The 21,572-nt window shown below is 47.1% G+C and overlaps 1 protein-coding gene across 4 annotated transcripts in view; it reads right to left on the bottom strand.

Annotated features, from left to right (window-relative positions):
* Positions 1 to 2,627: 2,627 nt before the first annotated feature.
* The window catches only part of Syk (spleen associated tyrosine kinase), a 68,888-nt gene continuing 49,943 nt past the window's right edge, over positions 2,628 to 21,572 (bottom strand). For all 4 annotated transcript variants that reach the window (XM_087896596.1, XM_087896598.1, XM_087896595.1 and 1 more), the window contains 7 exons: positions 18,348 to 18,435; positions 17,095 to 17,272; positions 12,760 to 12,969; positions 9,614 to 9,803; positions 8,559 to 8,699; positions 7,360 to 7,472; positions 2,628 to 5,673 (listed from right to left, as the gene is read on the bottom strand). In XM_087896596.1, coding sequence (XP_087752722.1) covers positions 5,601 to 5,673; positions 7,360 to 7,472; positions 8,559 to 8,699; positions 9,614 to 9,803; positions 12,760 to 12,969; positions 17,095 to 17,272; positions 18,348 to 18,435 — 993 coding nt within the window. In that variant the 3' untranslated portion in view covers positions 2,628 to 5,600. The remainder of the gene's footprint in view (positions 5,674 to 7,359; positions 7,473 to 8,558; positions 8,700 to 9,613; positions 9,804 to 12,759; positions 12,970 to 17,094; positions 17,273 to 18,347; positions 18,436 to 21,572) is intronic.

Genomic DNA, 21,572 nt, shown 5'->3' with positions numbered 1-21,572 from the left:
AAAGACAAGCACACCAAAACAGATACACACAAAGCACATGACAAAAGAGCAAAGGCCCAGCATCCCTCTTTAGATGGCGTCTCCACATCTCGTGGGCAGAAGTCCAAGTTCTGACTGAACTAGCTGGGCAGGAGCACCAGGCCAAACGTAGCCCCACTGCACAAGTCTTGTGTATGAGGCTGGCTACTGTCTGGGGGTGTTGTGTGACAACTATTTCCAGGGGAAATATGAGCAAACATCTACTCGCCCCAGATAGGGACTCAGTGACAAACCAAAGTAACCATACCACCAAAACTCAGTTCTGTGAACAAAAAGTTTACTGGCACCCCTAGCAGGGCTATGGTAGCATGTATGGGTGAGGGGTTAGTTATGGGGGCAGGGTTGATGTAAAGGCAGCTGCAACACCTGGAAGCCCACCCTGGAATGGGTGATGGCTCGTCACAGCTGGAGGCTAGGAGCTCACGGCACAATTCCCAGGCAGCTCAACAGGTTGGAAAAATGTTCTAGGCAGCTTAGCTCCTATGGTCTCTCAGCAGTTCTTAGTGCATGTATCAACTAGAAGAGGGAGGGGCCTAGTGCACTTGGTCAGTTTCAGGGACTTCCTGAAGCTTTTGAGTGGTCTGCTTCCCAAATCTTAAGACAGTTCCCTGCCAGTCAGAATGTTTTATCAGGGAGGGAATGACGGACAAGAGGCACATGGGAACAGTGTGATGGGAAGACACCAAGAGAACGAGTCTCCTAAGGAAACACTGCCATGGGGTGTCTGATGAACTTCAAGGGAAATGCATTCTGGAGTGGACATTTGTCTAAATATTTTCATGGCAGGAAAAACTATCATCCAAGGTGCTTGTGACATGTTCCTGGGGCTCCATCTTCCAAGACCTGCCTTCCTCCCTGTCGGGAGGCTTGCTTAGCTTCTGGCGCCCACTCTGTGGTGGGCCCCTGCAGTGCCCACAGGGCTGTGAGGGACACAGCAGAGGATGCTGGGATGGCTTTATGACCAAGTACCACCTCAGTCTCTTCTCTGTTCTTCACAGCTGGATATCAAAGAAAACAAGAAGAAGGGTGACCATTGTGTGTGTGTGTGGGGGGGGGTTGGGGATGGACAGTGTGTGAATATGACTGTCTGGAAGTTTTACAATTTGGAGGGGCCTGCCTGTCCGAAATGCTCCGTGAACCTCCATATTAATCCTAGAAACAAAACTATGCAGTTTGGTGCGGTGATGCCACGGACTGCCCTGCTTGGGAAAACTACTTCTGGTCTGGCAGTGTGCTTTTCTAAGCGGTCCCTCCCTCTGCTTCCTCACCTGCTCCACACCCTCTGGGGTGGGGAGCCTTTCTCTCCTGCATAAGGGACATTAGGACAGGAGGAATTTGAGAACCTGGTCGCAGGCAGCCAAGTCTTTATGGCCTGTAATCCAAAGGTTTCGTCAACCCTGGTGATTTATAGAAATTGATGGTGTCGTCTGATATGAGGTGTGGGGAAGAAGCTGTCCCAGACACTGGCTCTTTATTTTCCCTGAGTGAGGGAGACTTGTTTATGAGTAGTCTACATTTTGAACTCTTTGTTCCATGGAGGACTGAGTCACCCACAGACATCGGAGACCGAGCCCCGAAGCCAGTGACTAATGGCTTTAGTGCAACATGCTTAGCAAAAAAAGAAAAAAAAAAGGAAAGGAAGAAGAAGAAGAAAAAGAAAAAAAAGGAAAGAAAAGGGGAAAAAGGGAAAAAGAAAGAAAGCAAAGAGCTCTGTAGGCCTCAGGCTTCAAGCTCTGGTGACCTATACTGGGCGATGGCAGTAGCTGGAACATCCCAGGGACCGCTTTCTGGGTTTGGTAGTGGCGACTTTGGAAGTGTGCTTTCTTCCTGTGGGTTCATTAAAAACAAGTGGCTGGCAATAAAGCTGAGGTGAGTTGTCAAAGTCAGCTCACTAGCACCCTCTGCTGTATACAAATGGTATCTTTTTTTTTCTTTGAAGGAACTGCTGGTTCTATTGCCCTGAGATGTGTCAGAGAGAAGGGAGAGAGGCAGAGAGGCAGAGAGAGGAAAGAAGAGAGGCTATGCCTGAGGTCCTGCTGTGAGGTAATGAGACTTTTTAGGAGGTAGGCCTCTTAGCTGGAGGGATTCGGTGGTTAGGAGCATTTGCTGCTCTTCTAGACACCCAGAGTTCATTTCCTGGCACTCATGTTGGCTGGCTCAGAACCACCTGAAACCAGCTCCAGGGATCCAACACTCTCTCCTGGCCTCTGTGGGAACCCTTTCACACATCACACACACACACACACACACACACACACACACACACAGACATGCACAGGCACACACAAATGAAAAATAAAATAATGAAGAGACAGGACCAAGTGGAAGCAAAGTAGTTCGCTGGGAAAGGCTGTTGAAGGAGTCATCGGGACACAAATGTTCTCTGACTAGATTGGGCCCTTCTTGCAGGCTTCCTCCCATGTCCGAACTTCACTGTGAGCTCTGGGCTCTGTTCCCGCCCACATGTAGCGTGTGGCCAAGCACTCAACATTTCACAAGCAGGCTGCACTTAGGAAGATGCTGGCCAACTCCGGTGGAAGGTTTAGCCCATTGTACCCTATCCGCTTCCATAAAAGTCATTGCAAAACTAAGAGTAGACCTTTATTAAAAACAATTTCTGAAACAAACAGGAAACATTCTGTACTGCTACTGGGAGCGCTTGCTGGCACCGACAACCAGGGCTTTGCTCTGCATGGAGCATTGCAATCACAAGGGCTAGCAGCCCCGTGGAGTCACTGTCTGGCATGCCAAGCAGGGCTGGGTGCAGGGAGGACGTGTCCCAGTACACACACAGACCATCTGAACGATCAGCCGGATTGGCTGTTTACTGGAGAGACATTCAGTTCCACATGAGGTATCTGGTATCTGCGGTCAGCGGGGTGTGGCGAGGCAGCTTGGGAGGCTGCTTGTCCTCTGTTGGCAAAGGGTCATAGGTAAATAAAAGGCACACAGTGAGCCCAGCTGCCAGGCGGAAGAGGTTGCAGTCATCAGAGGAAGCTTGTGAAAGGAGGCCCAGCCAAGGACCTTGGCTGGTTCCGGATCTTGCAAATTTTGAGTATCCATGTAGTCTAAATCATCCAGGGAGGATCTTCTCCCTGTCTGCCCTCCTCTGTGCCCCCAGGGGAGAGAATTGATCTTGACAGCAAGACATGGTTTTCACTAGATGAGAGTGTCGAACACTGGCTATGGTGCAACTTCTGCACATGAGAGCCTGTTTGGGCCTAGAGGAAGGCAAAGCCTCTGCCTCCATTCTGTTCAGTCATATCTAGACAATGGTCAGTCCCAAACCCCTGGAAAGGAGAGACACTGCTAAGGAGGCCAGAAGGAATCCAGAGGCTTCTACAGGGTTCTCACCCGTGTGCTCCCCATCCTGCGAGGTGACCTTTTTTTCTATCCCCACCCTGGGGGTAGGGGAGGGCGGGAGCGGAGAACTTGCTCAGATGGGGTTTGGAGGGTCCTGTCTCCATAACCAGTACATCAGCTTCTTCCTTTCCTGACTCTAAATCTGCAGGTGGCCTAACCCATGGGACTTCATCAGCAATTCTGTGTTCTGCAGGTCTGCTCAGTGAGCCCAGCATACAGGGATCCCCTCTTTAACGAGACGACTGGCTTGTCAGCCTAATCCCAAACACAGTGACGGTGTTTAAATACTTCTTAGCGATCCTTTAAAAAGCTCCTGCCTAAGACAGCCTAAGTTTATTGTGCCATAGTCTGAAAGGCACTGGTGGCACCCTCTCCATCCCTCACCCACCCCCCAGTGGGGCTTCCCGCACCAACCCTGTCTGTATATGTCACAATGTCTGAGGTGGAGATGACATTTGTATATATTCGCAGACACAGAATGAAGGCTATGCAGCCTTTATAATTTTAGGGTCCTCAGCGAAAGTGCTTATAATGGGTGACACCTTGTGTACGGTCAAACAACAAGTCACGCATAAGGAGGACAGAGTGAAAATCTCGGATCACATGTCCTCTGCTTAGAATTGCACTTAGCAAGGCTTTCTTGTGGAGAAGATCAAATCTCTGGTTTTATTGTGGATTAAAATTACATTCAGGAACTCATCTCAAGAGGGTCTTGGGCACCATGTTCCCCTCTGCTCCGGTATGAACGTGTCCCCTCAGGGTCCATGTTTGAAGGTTCAGTACCCAGATTCACTGGCTCAGTGTTTGGAGATGGGGCCTCTGGGGCATGAGGTGGAGTCCTGAGGGGGACCCTAGGCTGGGATCAGGGCTTTCCTAAGAGGAGGGCACACCTGAGATGGCTCACCCCCTGTCAGGAAGGCCCCTGCCTCAGGCTGCACCTCACCGGTGGAAGTTCAGAAGGAACACACACATCTCACAGATACCTTTCTCGTCCTTGTCCCTGGCCCTTCTAGGTGTTCAGTTATAGCAACCGGAAATGGATGGATCCTGTTGTGGCTTGAATGTGGAATGCCTCTCCCCACTCCCCAAGGCTCACACATCTGAACGCCTGGCCCCCAGCTGGTGGCATTCACTGCCTAGGAAGCTTGTGGAACCTTTGGGAGGCAGGATCTTGATGAAGGAAGTGGGTCACTGGAGTGGTGGTGGCTTTGAGGCCCTGGAGCCTGACTGCACTTCCTGTTCATTCTTTGCTTCCCGAGTGTGGATGCCATGTGACCGTCCAGCTTTCTGCTCAGGTCACCAAGTTTTTCCTTCCAGGTGTAATGTCTTTTCAACCGTGATGGCCTGTCCCCACTGTGAGCCCAAACCGACCCTTCCTCCCTTAAATTTGTTTGTCAGGTCTTTTATGGCAGCAATGAGAAAAGAACCTAACAGACACATCATGGACTCCGAAGGGATCCCGGCTGCACTCCCTCTGCAGACAGGAGAGACTCTGACCCGTGCCCGACAGACTCTGCTCAGTCGCAGAGGTTCAAGGGAGCCCACCATCCCTGGCAGCCTCCCTCGGCAAGCGTACAAGGACAGACTTCAAGTCATTCTGCAGGAAGGCAGACGGATACCAGGGTCAGGTCGGCCAAGTCAGTGTGTCTCTTCTGTGTGGTATTTCTGTCTCCAGCGTGAGAGCAGAACTAGGGTCCAGGCGTGTTACTTTCCTGACGCGACTGTGTGATTGCCAGCCGCACTGCTGAGTTTTCTCTGTATTTCCTTTGCTTGGGCCTCGGGGCACTTTTCTGATCTTCAGGGGAACATTGCAATCCCGGACCCGGAGGGAAAGAATGATGCAAAGATGATTTGGAAACAGTTCCCGACTGTGGCCCATAACGAAAACTACACAGATGGCAACAAGAACCAGACAGATGAATCCATGGGCCCTGACGATTGGCCGCTGCTCTGTTTTTTGGAACCAGACCTGCTGTGAAGATGAGTCCTAACTTTTCTTAGCTCTCACCCTGGGCAGAGGGAGATGAAACTCTGGAAACCAGTTCATCTGAATGAAGTTTCTGTGATCTTCATTCAGATTACATTCAGGAACCCTTCTTGAGAGGGTCTTGGGCACCATGTTGCCCTCTGCTCCGGTATGAACGCGTCCCCTCAGGGTCCATGTTTGAAGGTTCAGTACCCAGATTCACTGGGTACTGTTAGTTAACCACGTCGTAGTAGTAATTGCGAAGTCGCAGCTCCACAGCTGTGAATCCCGGCCTGTTCTCTACCCTGGAGGAGGAAGAGATGTGTTACTCTTTGTAGGAAGACTGGTGAAAACATGATTAGCTCACTGTGCCCCCTAGTGGTGAATGCCAGTCACTGCACCCTGCACCAGTGCGGTCAGAAGTCGCTTCCCACTCCCAACCTGCAGAACTCAAGCCTGCATTTTACAAGATCCTGAGGATTCGTGTCCTTGTGAGCTAGGAGGATTTTGCACTATGTTACAGAAAGTCCTTCATGTCTGAAGACAACTAACTGGTCCCTGTACTGTAGATGCATCAGCTGACGCATGATCTTTATGTGTATTCTCATAAATGTGGGTGTGGACACGTGTGTGGAGGTGTGATCTAAGTGTATGTGGAGGACAGAGGACAACCCTGTGTCGTTCCTAAGACACCACCTACCTTGGCTTTTTTTTGAGACAACGTCTTATGTAATGCTTTGTGGAAGAAGGGAGGCTCTCAGACGTTGTCAAAGGCAGGGGCTATTCCAGATGCTTGAGATACCATCTGGGACTTTGTGATTTCCTTCAGTTCACACACACTGTGGTCTCACAGAATCGTGACAGCTGGTAGCTTTGCAGCTGGCCTAGCTTGCCTACATGGTCTACCACAGCTGCAAAACCGCAGATATTAGTGTCCCTGCCTCGAAGGGACAGGATTGGAAAGCAAAGTAGTCAATCTCTGGCCCCACCCCTGCCATCAATTATGTAGAAGGCAGCACTTTCCTGATACATCAAAACAATTCATACTTTAATACCCAGTGTGATGACTAAGGAAACTCCATTTTATGTGCGGCATCCCTCTTGGTACCTGTCAGTCATTCGTCTCCGACTGCAGTGTCTGGAAGATAAGTTCCCAGTAACTTTGACTCAGTGACCCCAACTCAAAAATGTACAGCCACGGCTATCTACTTGTTATGATATGACTACGTTTTTGGCTTCTGTATCTTGCTTACACAGATACCTAAGGCGTGTCTTGAGTTGCCTTTGCCTTAACCGCTTATCGTGGCAGAACAGACCAGGTTTTGCTTGCTTGCTTAGATATTGGAGGTCTTCTAGTGGTTTTCGCCTTAAAAAAGAAAACCATTCCCCAACATCCCCCTTCATGGTCATCTCAAATTTGGCTCAGCTATTGTTTGTATGGGAGCAATCAATCAATACATCTTTTAATTATAATTGGATTGGGTCTATGGTCCTTTCCCAGGGGTCACAAACCCCATGACATCAGCTGTGAAAGTTAGTTTTAATTGTCAACTTGACAGTCTTGAACCACTTGGGAAGACAGTCTCAACGAGGGACTGTTGTCTAGAACAAGTCAGCCTGTCAGGGAATTGTCTTGATCATGCTATTTGATGTGAAGACCCAGCTTGCCGTGGGTTACCATTCTTGGGTCAGGGAATCCTGGACTTTCTCAAGGAGGAGAAAGGGATCTGAGCACAAGAAGCATGTACAATATCTTTTCTCCCAGCTCTCCACTGTGACGATGTGACCAAATGTTTTCAGTTTGTGCCACCTTGACCACCTTGTGACCACGGACTGTAATCTGGAGTTTCTGAGCTAAAATAAATCCTTGGCCCCTATGTTAGCTTTTAACTGAGACATTTTATCACAGCGACAGACATAACTAGAACGCTAGCCACCCCGTCTGCTTCTACAAACATTCAGGTCAATGGAAGACAGGGTTGGGTACTCACTCATAGGTCCAGCAAAGGTTCATCAGGTCGTACATCTCTCGGGGGCAGCCTGGAGGGCACCCCATACGCTCCCCTTTCTCCAGCATGGCGCTCACCTCGCTCCCTTTCATCCCCTGAGACATAAAAATGCACACAAGCTCTTAAAAACATCTGCCAACAAACAAAGGACCTCACCCCCACAGACAGAGGGGCACAGACACAGGCTGTGCAATACCAAGTGACATCAGTCACAATGCTAGGGGAAATTCCTCGGAATCCTAGAGTCAGAAGTGGCTGCCCGGTGAGAAGGGTTGGATGTCTTGGGGAGAAAGGGGGCTTTGGGGTTCCTGCTCTGATTCCTTATTTAGTGCCTGGCCTTGTGAGATGTAGGGCCTTCATGTGTGGTAATCTATTGTGTGGCACCCTAGGATCTGCATACATCCAGGAAAACACACACACACACACACACACTAGTTAAGTCTGCAAAGTGCTACTTTTGCAAGCATGAGGACCTGAGTTCAATCCCCAAAGCCCATGTAAACAGTCAAGAGTGGCAGTGAATGCTTGTAATCCCAGTGCTGTGGGAAGAGAGACAGGCAGATCCCTGGGGTTTGCTGGCCAGCTAGCATGGCCTACAGGATGAACTCAGGCTAAGAAAGACTACCACAAACAGCAAGGTGAGTGGTGCCTGAGGAATGATGTCTCAACACACGCATATGCACACACATGAGAACACACATGCATATGCATACACATGAGAATGCACACACATATGCACACACATAAGAAAACACATGCATATGCACACACGAGAGCACACAGACATATGCACACACACGCATATGCATACACACGAGAACACATAAACATGCACACACATGAGAATGCACACGCATATGCACACACATGAGAACACACATAGCAACAGCTAACATAGTCGATATTGTCAGTGTCACCATTTCTATTACAACTCTCAAGAAGGATGGTCTGCGGTTGTGTCTGGTGAGCATGTATGTAACACACAGTGAAAATATGTTCACTTAGCACCAAGTGTCATTTCCAGGTTATCGTAAGCTAAGATTGCACTAGCTGCCCACTGTTAGAGGCTGATGAGCGATCCCAGGTGTCCCCAGGTTCTTGTGGCAGTAGCCCGACCCCGAGTGATGTTTTCCTAAGGCCACAAGGCTGAGACAAGAAACACACAGCTGAGCGCGGCTCACCCGATAAGGCTTCTGCCCGTAGGAGAACGCTTCCCACATCAGGACTCCGAAGCTCCAGACGTCACTCTTGCTGGAGAACTTGTAGTAGTTGATGCATTCGGGGGCGTACCACTTCACGGGCCACTTCCCGTGGGTCTGGGCCTGGGAGCAGAGCAAAGTCAGGTGTGCACGTGCCAGTGCACGCAGGAGTTGGGTGGGAGAAGCAGAGCAGAGAAAAGCCTCTGCTGAAACCCAGTGTCAGCTCGAAGGAAAAGGAGTCAGAAAAATCTTCCAAGGATCAACCAGTTCTGGGGCTGAGGACCTGGTCTAGTCAATAGTGGACACTCATGAAGCCCTCAGTTTGAGTCCTAGAACAGCGTAACCCAATCATGGTGGTGCGTGACAACAAACCCAGAACTCAGTACCCATGAAACCAGGCATGAAAGCCTGTCTAAAAAAGAAAAATCAACTTGTTCGGCTTGTATTTATGAAAGTAAGTTAACACAAACATTCTATCCTTTTTTAAAAAACTCAAAATTCAGGGTCAGCAAGATGGCTCAGTGGGTAAGGTGCCCGCTGCCGAGCCTGAAGATCTGAGTTCAATTCCTGGGGCGGATACGGTAGAAGGAGAGAATGAGCTCCTGTAAGTCGTCTTCCAGTTTCTATTAGTACATTGTGGCACACATGCCTACTTCACACCACAGGATAAATAAATGTCAAAAAAAAAGAAACAGAAGATGCTAGTTTGAATAAGGCTTCAGCTGAGATACGTTAAGTATTTTTAGATTTTGTTTCTTGATCAACAGAATTAATCTTAAGACTGCTTTCCCATATCTGGTGTTGATGGCGCACACCTTTAATCCCAGCACTCAGGAGGCAGAGGCAGGCGGATCTCTGTGAGTTCGAGGCCAGCCTGGTCTTCAAGAGCTAGTTCCAGGGTTACTGGTGAGATTTCCGCAATAATAAAATACAGAGAGCATACATTTGTCTTTCAATACTTTTATGACTTGCTGCTATGAGCCCGCCCTGAGCTGTCCCTCAGCCTGCTGCCATGAGCCTGCACTGAGTTATCCTACCTTGTAGTAGTTTTCGTCTGCACGAAGGGCTTTGGAAAGACCGAAATCGCTGATCTTGGCATAATGCTGGGTGACCAGAAGCACATTCCTTGCAGCCAGATCTCTGTGTACGAAATTGGACTCTTCCAAATACTTCATTCCCATGGAAACCTGATGAACCAACTCGATGATGTTCTTATCCTTGATGTGCCTAGAACCACAGGCTGCTGTTAGCAAGAGTGAGCGGTCATCATTGCAAACACACTGCTATGTTCCCCGTGCACATGTAAGAGGGGTCCATTCATTCCTCCTTTTTAAACAGTAGGACAGGGGCTGGGAAGATGACTCAGTGTAAGAACACTTGCTGCAAGAGATGAGGACCTAAATTTTGAAGAAGCAAGATGTGGCCACATGTGCCTGTAATCTCAGTACTGATAGGGAGTGGAGACAGGAAGGTCCTGAGGTTTGCTGGCCACCAGCATAGCCAAACCCCTAAACAAAACAAAATAGCAAAACTTCCTGGTTTTTTTTTCTTCCTTTTTTTTTTTTTTAAGATAGAGCATCACTGTGCAGCTCTAAATAGCCTGGAAATCGCTATGTAAATCAGCAGGCTGGTTTCAAACTCACAGACACCCACCAAGCTCTGTCTCTCTGGTGTTGGGATTAAAGACAAGTGCTACCTACCGTACTGGCTGTGTCTTCAGGGAGAAAAGCAGAAAGTAGTAGAGGACACACAGTGTTCTGGCCTCTGCATGTATGCATAGGCATGCATACCCATGCACATGTGTATACACACACATTTGCTATGCACAGACATGAAAAACAACCACAGGCAGCATGGGTAGTGATGTTTCATTTATGTTTTATTAAGTAAAGCTTACCCAAAGATCAGAAGGGCAAAGCTAAGCCACTAGAGGTCAGGCAGTGGCGGCACACAAAGAAGACTCAGCAGACTCAGCCCCTCCCTCCTCCCATTTTACATCCCCCTCTTGTGCTTGGATTAAAGGTGTGAGGCACCACCATCACCTGAATTTGTTTCTGCATTGATCTTCTGTAGCCTGGGGTGGCCTTGAACTCACAGAGATCCATCTACCTCTGTCTCCCAAGTCCTGGGATTAAAGGTGTGTGCCACCACTGCTTGACTCTAGTGCCTTAGCACTGCCCTTCTGATCTTTAGGCAAGCTTTATTTATTAAAACATAAGTAAAACATCACTGCAGGCATGGGTGTGGCAGGTCATCTCTCTGCTGCACAGATGTTCCAGACTGAACACCCTTCTTATGATGCTCAATGTGTTTCATTTTCAGGCACACACAGAAGGCCATGCAGGGCTGTGGAGACAGCTTAGTCGGCAAAGTGCTCATCTTGCAAGCATGAGGACGGGAGTTTGATGCCCAGAGTCTATGCGAAAATAAAGCCAGGTATAGGGGCCCATGCTTGCAATCTGAACACTGGGGAGTGAAACTGGTGGATTCTTGGGGCTCCCTGCCCAACCTGTCAGGCATAACTGATGAACTCCAGTCAATGAGAGACCCCTGTCTCAAAGGAGACAGGTGATATTCCAGGGGCTGGGAACTGCTCTAGGTTGACCTCTGACCTCCACCTCTTGCACCTGCACACACACACATACTGGAAATAGAAAAGAACAGGTGTATAAAGTGAGAAGTGGTCAGCCGTGGCTCAGAGGAGTCAGGGATGACTCTAAATCCCTGTTCCAAACTGGACAGGTTACAAATCAGCTCTGTGTTTCCATTTCCTGCCTGTAAAGACTCTCTTTCCACAGAGTCGAAGGCAACAGTTAAAGCAACAACAACGTCGCAGGAGTGTGATGGGCTAAGTCACTGAATCTGGTTCCTTCTAGGAGTTTCTCTGTGTTGACCCAGCCATAGAGCAGTTGTGCTTAGACCACTAATGACCAATCAGTGGACAGCAACATGCTCCGTGAGATGCAGGTACTCAACCAGAGAAGACAAGACTGGTACCCCATGAAGATGCTCGTTCACCGTGTTTATCTAAGAAGAGTGTTCCGCCTGTTGCGGAAGATGCCCTGCCCACACACCTTGAGGATTTTATCATTGGGCAGAGATTCAAGACCAAATGATGGTTAGAGTTGTTTTCTGCCAGGACTAGGGAGATGCTTCAGTTGGTAAAGTGTCTGATGCACACGGATGAAGGAAGACCTGAGTTGGGGATCCCCAGCACTCAGATAAAAGCCAGGCATGGCATTTGGGACCTGGAATCCCTGGGACTCTGGGGCCAACCCAGTTTATCTGAATCAGTGAGCTCCAGAGTCAGTGAGACCCTGTCTCACAAGATCAAATGGAGAGCCTAAGTGATAGTTCAGTGGTTAAGATGCGTACTGTTCTTGTATAGGGCCTGAACTTGGTTGGGAGGCTCACAACTTCCTGTAACTCCAGCTCCAAGGGATTTGACACTCTTTTCTGAACCTGAGTATCTGCATTTATGTGGCACACACTCACACAGGCATATACACACAAATAAACAATAGCAGGAGGGAGATTGATAGAGGATAGAGAATGACATCGAATAGTGGCCTCTGTCCCCGCCCCACATTAACACATAGCTGTGCTCCAACAGATGTATATATATGTATGTACACACACACACACACACACACACACACACACACACACAGAGAGAGAGAGAGAGAGAGAGAGAGAGAGAGAGAGAGAGAGAACTAGATCTAAAGACTGCATCTCCTCTCATTGGTTTCTCAATTTCCTGAGTGAGCATGGAGCAAAGTAGGAAGTGGGGGAGAGGAGAGAGAGAGAGAGAGAGAGAGAGAGAGAGAGAGAGAGAGAACTAGATCTAAAGACTGCATCTCCTCTCATTGGTTTCTCAATTTCCTGAGTGAGCATGGAGCAAAGTAGGAAGTGGGGGAGAGGAGAGGAGAGAGAAAGAGAGAGAGAGAGAGAGAGAGAGAGAGAGAGAGAGAGAACTAGATCTAAAGACTGCATCTCCTCTCATTGGTTTCTCAATTTCCTGAGTGAGCATGGAGCAAAGTAGGAAGTGGGGGAGAGGAGAGAGAGAGAGAGAGAGAGAGAGAGAGAGAGAGAGAGAGAGAGAGCGCTTCTCACAGGAATCAGGCCCCAGCACAGCCCAAGGGGGGCCAGGGCACAGCTCCTGTGCACCTGAGCTCCACGGCACCTGTTCTGCTGCAGGTACTTGTTGAGGGGCCCCAGCTCCGCCATCTCCATCACCAGCATCCAGGACTCGGCCTCGCAGATTCCGATCATGCGCACAATGTAGGGGTTGTCCAGCTGCTGCATGACGTTCGCCTCTGCTAACAGCTCATCCTTCAGAGCGGGGTCGTTGGCCTCGTTCTTCAAGATTTTCACAGCCACTGTCTTCACAACTCTGTAACACAGATTGTAGCTCATGAGAAACTTTCCAAACTGCCTGGAAGTTCTCTTCCGTGAGGCATGATGCCCGGGTGTGGCTGGGGTCATGGAATACACAATGCCAAGGGTTGACCACTTGCACAAGCACCTGCAAGCACCATGGAGACATATACACATAAGCACACACATGTGTGTGCATACACACATGCACACACACACACACACACACACACTTAAAAGTGACTAGTACCATTTTTCTCATTCTTCCAGAAATTTTATCACAGGTGCAGTTTTTCAAATCACACAAAGTTAATGCTTGTTCTTTCATTTAAACCACATTTTGTTAGAATATTTTCATGATCCACGTGATATTTTAATGTGAAAATGAAAAATCTATATTTTGGAAACATGTTGGGGCTTGCTTTAATCCAACAAAGCCCAATGAGAGAGACTGCTTCTTTATCTTTAACTCTCAGGTTTAACAATGTGTGAGCTTCAAACTAGGCATGGTAGTGCAGACCTGTAACTCCCAGCACCCCAGAGGTAGAGATGGGAGGCCCCAAACCTTAAGGTCATCTTTAATTCCCTCTAAATATAACAGCTGTCATTTCTATCAGATCAGCTATGTCTTTTGCAAGAGAGCAGCAAGACCAGCTTTGTCTGTCGCTGCTTCCTCATAGGAAGAAAGGGTGGGGATGGTCACTGAATTGTCACCTGGATTCCTGCAGCTCTCTCTGGCACCTCCCAGACATCTCTATGAGATTCTGTCCTAACTAAACAAAGACTCATGGTCTTGAGAGGTGTTAGCGCACACAGACTGTGAAGGTTAGCAGGAGTGTGTGAGGTCGTATGTGGGGGACTATGGTGGGTTGAAAGAAAATGGCCCCCAAAGGGAGTGACACTACTAGGAGGTGTGGCTTTGTTGGAGGAGGTGTGGCTTTGTTGGAGGAGGTGTGGTCTTGTTGAATGAAGTGTGTCACTGTGGAGGGGGCACTGAGGTCTCATAAATGCTCAAGAGACCGTCTAGTGTCTCAGACCACGTCTTGTTGCATGCAAGTCAAAATGTAGGACTCTTCTTTACCACCAAGTCTGCCTGCATAATACCATGACGCATAATGGACACCAAGTCTGCGCACCATGATTAGAATGGACATCTGAAAATAGAAGCCACCCCATTAAATGTTTTCCTTCATGGTGTCTCTTCACAGCAATAGAAACCCTACCTAAGACAGGGACTATACACATTACTGTAGAAGCCAGACTTCTTGATGGTTCAGTTCCCGTAAGCAATCCTCAGACATGCTCTGAAGTCAGTCTAATAACTCACTAGCCCCCATGGTGGACTTTGGGGGAATTGTACTCTGGTTTGTGGTTGGTGCTCTGTAAGTAGACACTTGTTTACATCTGCCAGGGTTAGCCTCTGTAGTACTCAGTCTTCTAATCTATTGCTCTTTGGTAGACAGAGGAACAATGTGCCACTACCTGTAAACAAGGGTAGCAGACAGTGATAGAGAATGTTCCAAGTTGAGGAAAGTTCCAAATTGAAAAATACTAAAACAGCTCCTATGAGGTCCACCAGCTATGCCATACATATAGCTTCCTGCAACATCATGTGATTTGCTGGCTAGGTTATGTCTATATGCATATGTGAATACAATGTTCCTTTGTGGTATTGAAAATGGGTGTCTGTGCCCAGAATTAAAGAACATACATTGTTTTACTTTTTGTTGTTGTTGTTGTTGTTTCTTTTTGCAACAGAGTCTTATGTAATCCATTCTAGCCTCAAGCCTGCTGTATAGTGGAGGTTGACTTTAAACTCCTGGTCCTCCTGCCTCTACCTCTGGAGTGCTGGGGATCACAGGTGGGTGCCATCATGCCCAGTTCAAAGCCCAGTTCAATGTTAAAGATCACAGTTAAAGGCGCACTTCTTTCCCAGTGGACGCTGTTAAATTTAAGCAGCCCTCAATGTGTTTCCAAAATATAGATTTTTCATTTTCTCATAAAAATATCACATGAATCATGCTGAACTTTTGAAAATATTCTAACAAAATGTGTTTTAAATAAAAGAACAAATATTAACTACATATGATTTGAAAAACTGTACCTGTGATAAAATTTCTACAAGGATGAGAGTTGCTTCTCTTGCTGAACCTTCAAATTGGAGAATAAAAACAGTCAGTTAAGGGGCTGTGAGAGGTTCGGTAGGTAAAGGTGCATGTTACCAAGCTTGAGGATCAAAATTCGATTCCTCAATCCCCATCCATACTTCCCATACCTGCATGCGTGTATACTCACACTACACACACACACACATACACACACACTGCACACATCTAAGAAAGAGAATGCATCAAATAACAGAATAAGTCAGACAGACACAGAGAAAAGCACACACGCTAGTGTTGTAGTGATTTGGGATGCAGCCCATGGTCTTTACAGGTGCATTTAGATAGTTCAGTTCTGGAGGAGACTCTCTGGGTCCTCCTGGAGCCATGAGAGGCTCCATTCTGTCATCTCTAGCCACCTACTTTGACTTTTATATTTGGGTTCCTTGGTGCATCTATGGTGTGAGGTAGGGATCCAAATTAAGAAGTTTTTAAAAAGTTTCTTGATTCCTATAAATATTTGCAAAAGAAAATACCACCTCTTCTAGAGAAGTCAAAGAAAAAGTGATGCCCCACTAATTTCATGAGGCTGCCATTGTTCTGATGTCTGAACATTTGTTTATGTTGCCCCAGGAAGAGAGTTTCTGAGACTCCTCATTTTCCAACCCTTAGGCTCTTTTACAGACAAGAGAACAAGGCCCCATTGTAGGAACTGTAAAAAGCAATTGATAACTTCACGGGGTGGTTTGAATGAGATAGCCTCTGTAGGTTCACATATTCAGTTTTTTAAAAGGTTTGTTTTAAATTTTGTATCTAAGTGTGTGTCTGTGTTGGTATATGCATGTTGAGTGCAGGTACCCTCAGTGATGTGGGAGTCCCCTCTGTGTGTTGCTTATATTGGTTAGTGAATAAAGAAACTGCCTTGGCCTGATAGGACAGAACTTAGGTAGGCAGAGAAAACAGAAGTGAATTCTGGGAGGAAGAAAGCAGAGTCGGAGAGATACCATGGACCCACTGTTGGAGATAGATGTTCTGAGAATTTGCTGGTAGGCCATGAACTCGTGGTGATGTACAGATTAATAGAAATGGGTTAAACTAATATGTAAGAGTTAGCCAATAAGAAGTTAGAGCTAATGGGCCAAGCAGTGATTTAATTAATACAGTTTCTCTGTGGTTATTTTGAGGCTAAGATAGCCAGGCAGCCTGGACGAACAAGCAGGCCCTCCTCCTACACCCTCAATCCAGAAGAGGGCATCAGAGTTCTTGGAGCTGGAGTTACAGGCAGCTGTGAGTCATCTGACATGGGTACTGCAGAGTGAATTTAAGTCCTATGGAAGAGCAGTACACCCTCTTAACCTGAGTCATCTCTCCCTCTCTTAATAAAAGACTCTTAATAAAAGTCTCTTTAAAAGTGACTGTGATTTACATACACCTATTTAAAAATGGCCTATATGCATGTGCACAGGACACAAAACACCAGAAACCAAAGTTTTACAAACATATAAAGATCCAACAAATGCCTACACTAAGGTTAGTTGCAGGTAGTCATGTTTGGGAGGTACAATACAGTCATATTTTCTTATGAATTTGCTTATTTCTATTTAGTTATTTTCTACGAAGCACAAGTATCAATACACACATTTCATTACCGTAACTACAGTTAGCACACACAAAGGGTGCTTTCTTTACAGAAGAGTTGGAAATGAAGGTGGGCGAAAGGGAACAGTTGATAAAAGAGCTTGCTGCCAAGCCTGATGACCTGAGTTCAATTCCTGGAACCCATGTGAGAAAGAGAGGACTAACTCACATGTCCTCTGACCACATGAGATGAGTGTTGGGTCACATGTGCACATACACAATAAGACATAATTTATCAGAAATGAATACATATAATGCTAGTGATAAAGTGCTTAGCCATGCCAGGCTAAACTTCACATCTGGGATTAGATGAACATTCTAGGTGCATTCTTTGAAGTTTTCCACACTGCCTGCTCACACTGAGGGTGGCAGTAACACAATGGGGCAACGGTACTTACTTTTTCATTTGGTAGTATCCCTTTTTCACCGTCCCGAAGTTACCAGAGCCCAGTTCATTGTCCTCCAAAGTTAGCAGGCTTCTGTCTAGGTAGACCTCTTTGGGCCGGATCTCTTCAGGGTCAGCGTAAGGGCTCTCATACACCTCTGTGTCCATGGGCAGGGCCTCTCTCTGAAGGCCTGCAAGACAATCAGGTAACACCTAACTCCAGACAGGACGCCTGTGAGCTTTTACCCATTGGCCCCCTGCCCTCCACTCCTTTGGGCTTATGGGACATTTGCAGGAGGGTGAGAACTGAAGCAAGGGGAGATGGGTCTTCTATACCAGTAGCAAAGGTGGACAAAGCCCCCTTAGGCTTTAAGAACATTCTTTGTGACCCTTTGTGAACAGTCTTTGACATCCTCCTGTGGAGAGGAGACACGGAGGACATATTCCTTGCTGGCTTTTTATACCTGAACCATGATGCATGTGCTTTCCAAGGCAAGGCTATGAAAAGCCAAAATGCTTAATATTTGAGATTCTAAGGATGGCGTCCTGCTGTCCTGAGGCTACCAAACTGTGAGAAGGACCATGAAACTCAACATCTAGTCAACAATGACCTTGATGGCATGTGGGACACTGTACCTGACTTTTGCAGTGCTGGGAAAGAAGCCCAGGGCTCTGTGCAAGTCAGACAAGACCTCTACCGTGAGCCACATCTCCAGCCAGAAGGAATAAATTAAAAGAAAGAGAATTCCCTCTTGCTGCTTTAAGCCTGTTTGGAGGCAATTTATAGCAATAAACAAGCTCACTAATAAAACAAAAAAAACCATAGAGACACTCATGAACCCAAAAAAACCAACCAGAGGTCCCAGTTCTGGGAGTAAGTCACCTCTATGGCCCCCCAATCCTCATGACTATGAGTTGTATCTTCTGTCAAGACCACATGCTCCTCCAAGAAAGGCAACTAACTGGTCTATGGAGTGTGGCATACACAGGATTTGAAGCGGAAGTATGGTGCTGTCAATGGTGACAACTGTTGGGATCTTGTTGTTCGTTTTGATTGTAAAAGACCGTTTTCACTTGACAGAACTACTTATTTTATGGATAAGGGATGTCTTCTGCCTCTGATTGGACATCACTGCCACCTAATGTTGACCCTCACCATAAGGGAGATTTGGAACAGTGCCCTGAATTTGTAAGCTGACTCCACACACTGACAAGCATGTGTGCACCCTGCTCTGAAGGTTTACTGAGTAAAAGCACATCTCTCACCTCTGTCCGGGGCCCAGGACCCTCCTGTTGGCTCATAGGGGTTGAAGGACACTGTACTCTCAGGACGACTCCCTTGGGGTGTGGCAGCCTGAAGCCCAGAAATGACAGCATGTTATCATTTCTGCATGGATGCCATTATTTTCAAATGATCACTGGTTAACTTATGCAGGGGAGACAGAGGAAAAGAGTTAAGAAGAGGTCAGAAGGCTTATCTCAGTCTTCAGGCAACTGTTTGGACCTGAGAAGGTTAGACAGGCTCATGCCTTACAGCGCCCACCCCTGACATGGTCTCAGAGCTGGAGGGAGAGAATCCATTCTGTTCATTCCAGTAGAACTTCCTTCCCAATTATGTGCCCTCTGTGTGTTTCCCACCTCCCCAAAGATGGGAGAATTTCATACGCTCCCCATGGGTTTATTTCTGCCTTGAACTTGCCCTTCCTCGTCTAATTTCATGAGGAAGTTATTGAAAAAGCGAAGTCAAGTTGTGTCCACCTGTTTTCATTCCATACAGATTTAGGCACAAGGCACTGATGCCACAGGGTAGCCCAGGCCACTTAGCTGCAAGCTCCAAAGAAGGATGCATCCTGCCGAATCCCCACCCCCACCCTGTGCACTGCTGCCATTGATGATAACAATAAAGATGGCAAGGGCAGGCAGCGGGCACATGCCATGCCACAAGACAGGGATGGTGGCAGCAGGCACGTGCCATGCCACAAGACAGGGATGGTGGCAGCGGGCACGTGCCGTGCCACAAGACAGGGATGGTGGCAGCAGGCACGTGCCATGCCACAAGACAGCAATGATGGTAGCAGGCACGTGCCGTGCCACAAGAGAAGTTCTCTTTGCCTTCCTGAAGAAGAGGGACTCTTCCTTTTTACCTGTGACTGGTCACTGAGGCAGAAGCTGAAGGAAAGGCTCACTGGCCCTTAGTCATTTATATATAGGTGAGGGGCTTTTCACTCCCTCCATTAAGAGCGGTTTGCCTTGTGAAGTAGGTGGAGGGGGAACTCTCCTTGTATTCCTATGGATTTTTCATTTGAAACATTTCTCTCTTCTTCTGACCCATCTTGACTGACAAATTAAAGCAAGATGATGGCTACTAAGCTTGTCTCACAAGCAAACCACGGTTTGACTTTAACTGTTTGACTCCTCCCCTCCCATTTTTATTTATCGTGCACATCTGTTTACCTTATCAGATCCACATATTGCCATGAAGAAATGAGACAGTACCAGATTTGGGGGGATTTAAAGAAACAGAGACATTCAGCTAACATTACACAGCCACTGTCTTGAAGCACACATTAAATTCTCACTTGTCTCACTAACAGGACATTTCCACACATCAAAATTAACAACAGAGTCACACTGTGTCATTACGAACACAGGGACATGTGTCTCAAAATACTTTGACTTCCCAGCTACATGGTGTTTGCCATGAGGTAGAGGCTGGCAATGCCTGTGGCAAAGGATCTCTCAATGAAGTCAGAGGACGTCTGGTTTCAGATGTCATGGAGATGCCACTGGATTCATTTTCTTGTGGTTTGTCCAAGCACTCCTGCTGGGTTATACAACAGAACTAACCATGACAACAGAGCAGAAGTTATGCAAACATAGGCATTAAATCAAAGCTCAGCAGCTGGGCCATGCTGTAATGAGTGATTAGGAAAAACACACAACACAGGCACGTGAAAGAATGGATGTTGGATGAATAGGTGGGTGAATGAATGTATGTACATATGCATGTATGTATGTGTATATGTATGTATAGATGGATAGAGAGATGTGTGGGTGTGTGGATAGATATGTGGATGGATGAGTGGATGGACAGACAGATAAATGGATGGATAGTTGAACAGATGGATGAATGGATAGATGGATGGGTGGATGGATGGATGGATGGATAATGGATGGTTCGACAGAGAGATTTAAAAGTAACTTTTCATTAATGGGAAATGTGAAATGTAAACATGTATAGTTTAAAATGAGTTTGCTCTTGAGTCTCTGCACTCAGAGAGGGGACTAGGTTCAGGTAAATCTCTTATGACCCTCTTAAACTTTTACATATGACTTCAGGAGTGTTGGGTGTTGCTTGAATCCCTCTTATCATTTATACTACCATTGCCCTGGCTAAGGACAACTCTCCTAGTTCATACTTGGTAATTCCTATCATATCATATCTACCCTTCCCACCCTGCTATGCTCCCTCTATAAACAAACTCCAGCCAGAAAGAGTCTTTAAAAAGTGTTTTCAGGTTAGCACAATGACAATTTTAAGTCTTTCTGATTTTTCTCTGTACACAGGAAAGTTCTGTGATTCCCAAGACACACTCTGACCCACCATGGAGTTAAAGGATACCCCAAGATGGGGAAAACATGTCTATCCCTTCCTATGGCTAAAGAGTTCCTGCCACCTGCCACTCAGTGCCTTGTTCCTGGGCTGCACACAGCCTCTCTAGAATAGTCTCCAGGGCAAGAGGACTTCAAACGGCTTGTTAAAATAAACCAGCACCCAAAATCTGCTAGGGATGTTTTAAAAGCAGAGTTTAGGGACTTAGAAACCACTGGAAAAATGGCAGTGTATCAGAAGTAAGCGGTAATGGGTGGCAAGAGACCCAGATCATCCAAGCTCCTGCAGGGAGTTCATATCCAGACTGACAGGTGCTGTTCCTGTGTCTATGTGATAGACACAGGAAAGGGCTGGGCACCTCCTATGGAGAGCAGGCCTCCACTTTAAGTCGGTGTGGTTCAAGGCCTCATTTCTGTTCTACCCATCACAAAGCATTCTATGAGAATGAACATTCCTGATCCAGAAACAGAGACCCCCAAGACCCTCCAAGGGAAACATAACTTTTCTCATCTGGATGTCTCAGCCCTCAGCAGGTCCCCACCACCTCCTGCCTCATGCACAGGCAGAGACCTATGGGATTGGGGCAATAATGGCATCCAACTTGGGGCACATTCTGAAGAAGGAATGGGTGGTTTTCCACTGGGATAGTTAAAAGAGCAGTTGGCTGCTTTATGACATAGATGAAGACACAAGGCCACACTTCCGCTTTCCCACAGTACTTGAGAACAGGCCTTTGCTGGGACCACCGTCACCACTAAATGCTCTGGAAGCAAAACCTCCAGGACTAGGGCTCTTTTAAAGGAAGGAACACAAAGGCACAATGACAACCAACCAAGTATGGGCCAGTGTTAAAATGGAGGGAAATGTGAACCGCAGTG

The sequence above is a fragment of the Myodes glareolus genome, chromosome 14, assembly GCF_982192425.1.
Source record: "Myodes glareolus chromosome 14, mMyoGla1.1, whole genome shotgun sequence".
NCBI lineage: Eukaryota > Metazoa > Chordata > Mammalia > Rodentia > Cricetidae > Myodes > Myodes glareolus.
Note: the sequence above shows the minus strand (reverse complement) of the source record. Positions and strands in the feature narration are given on the sequence as shown.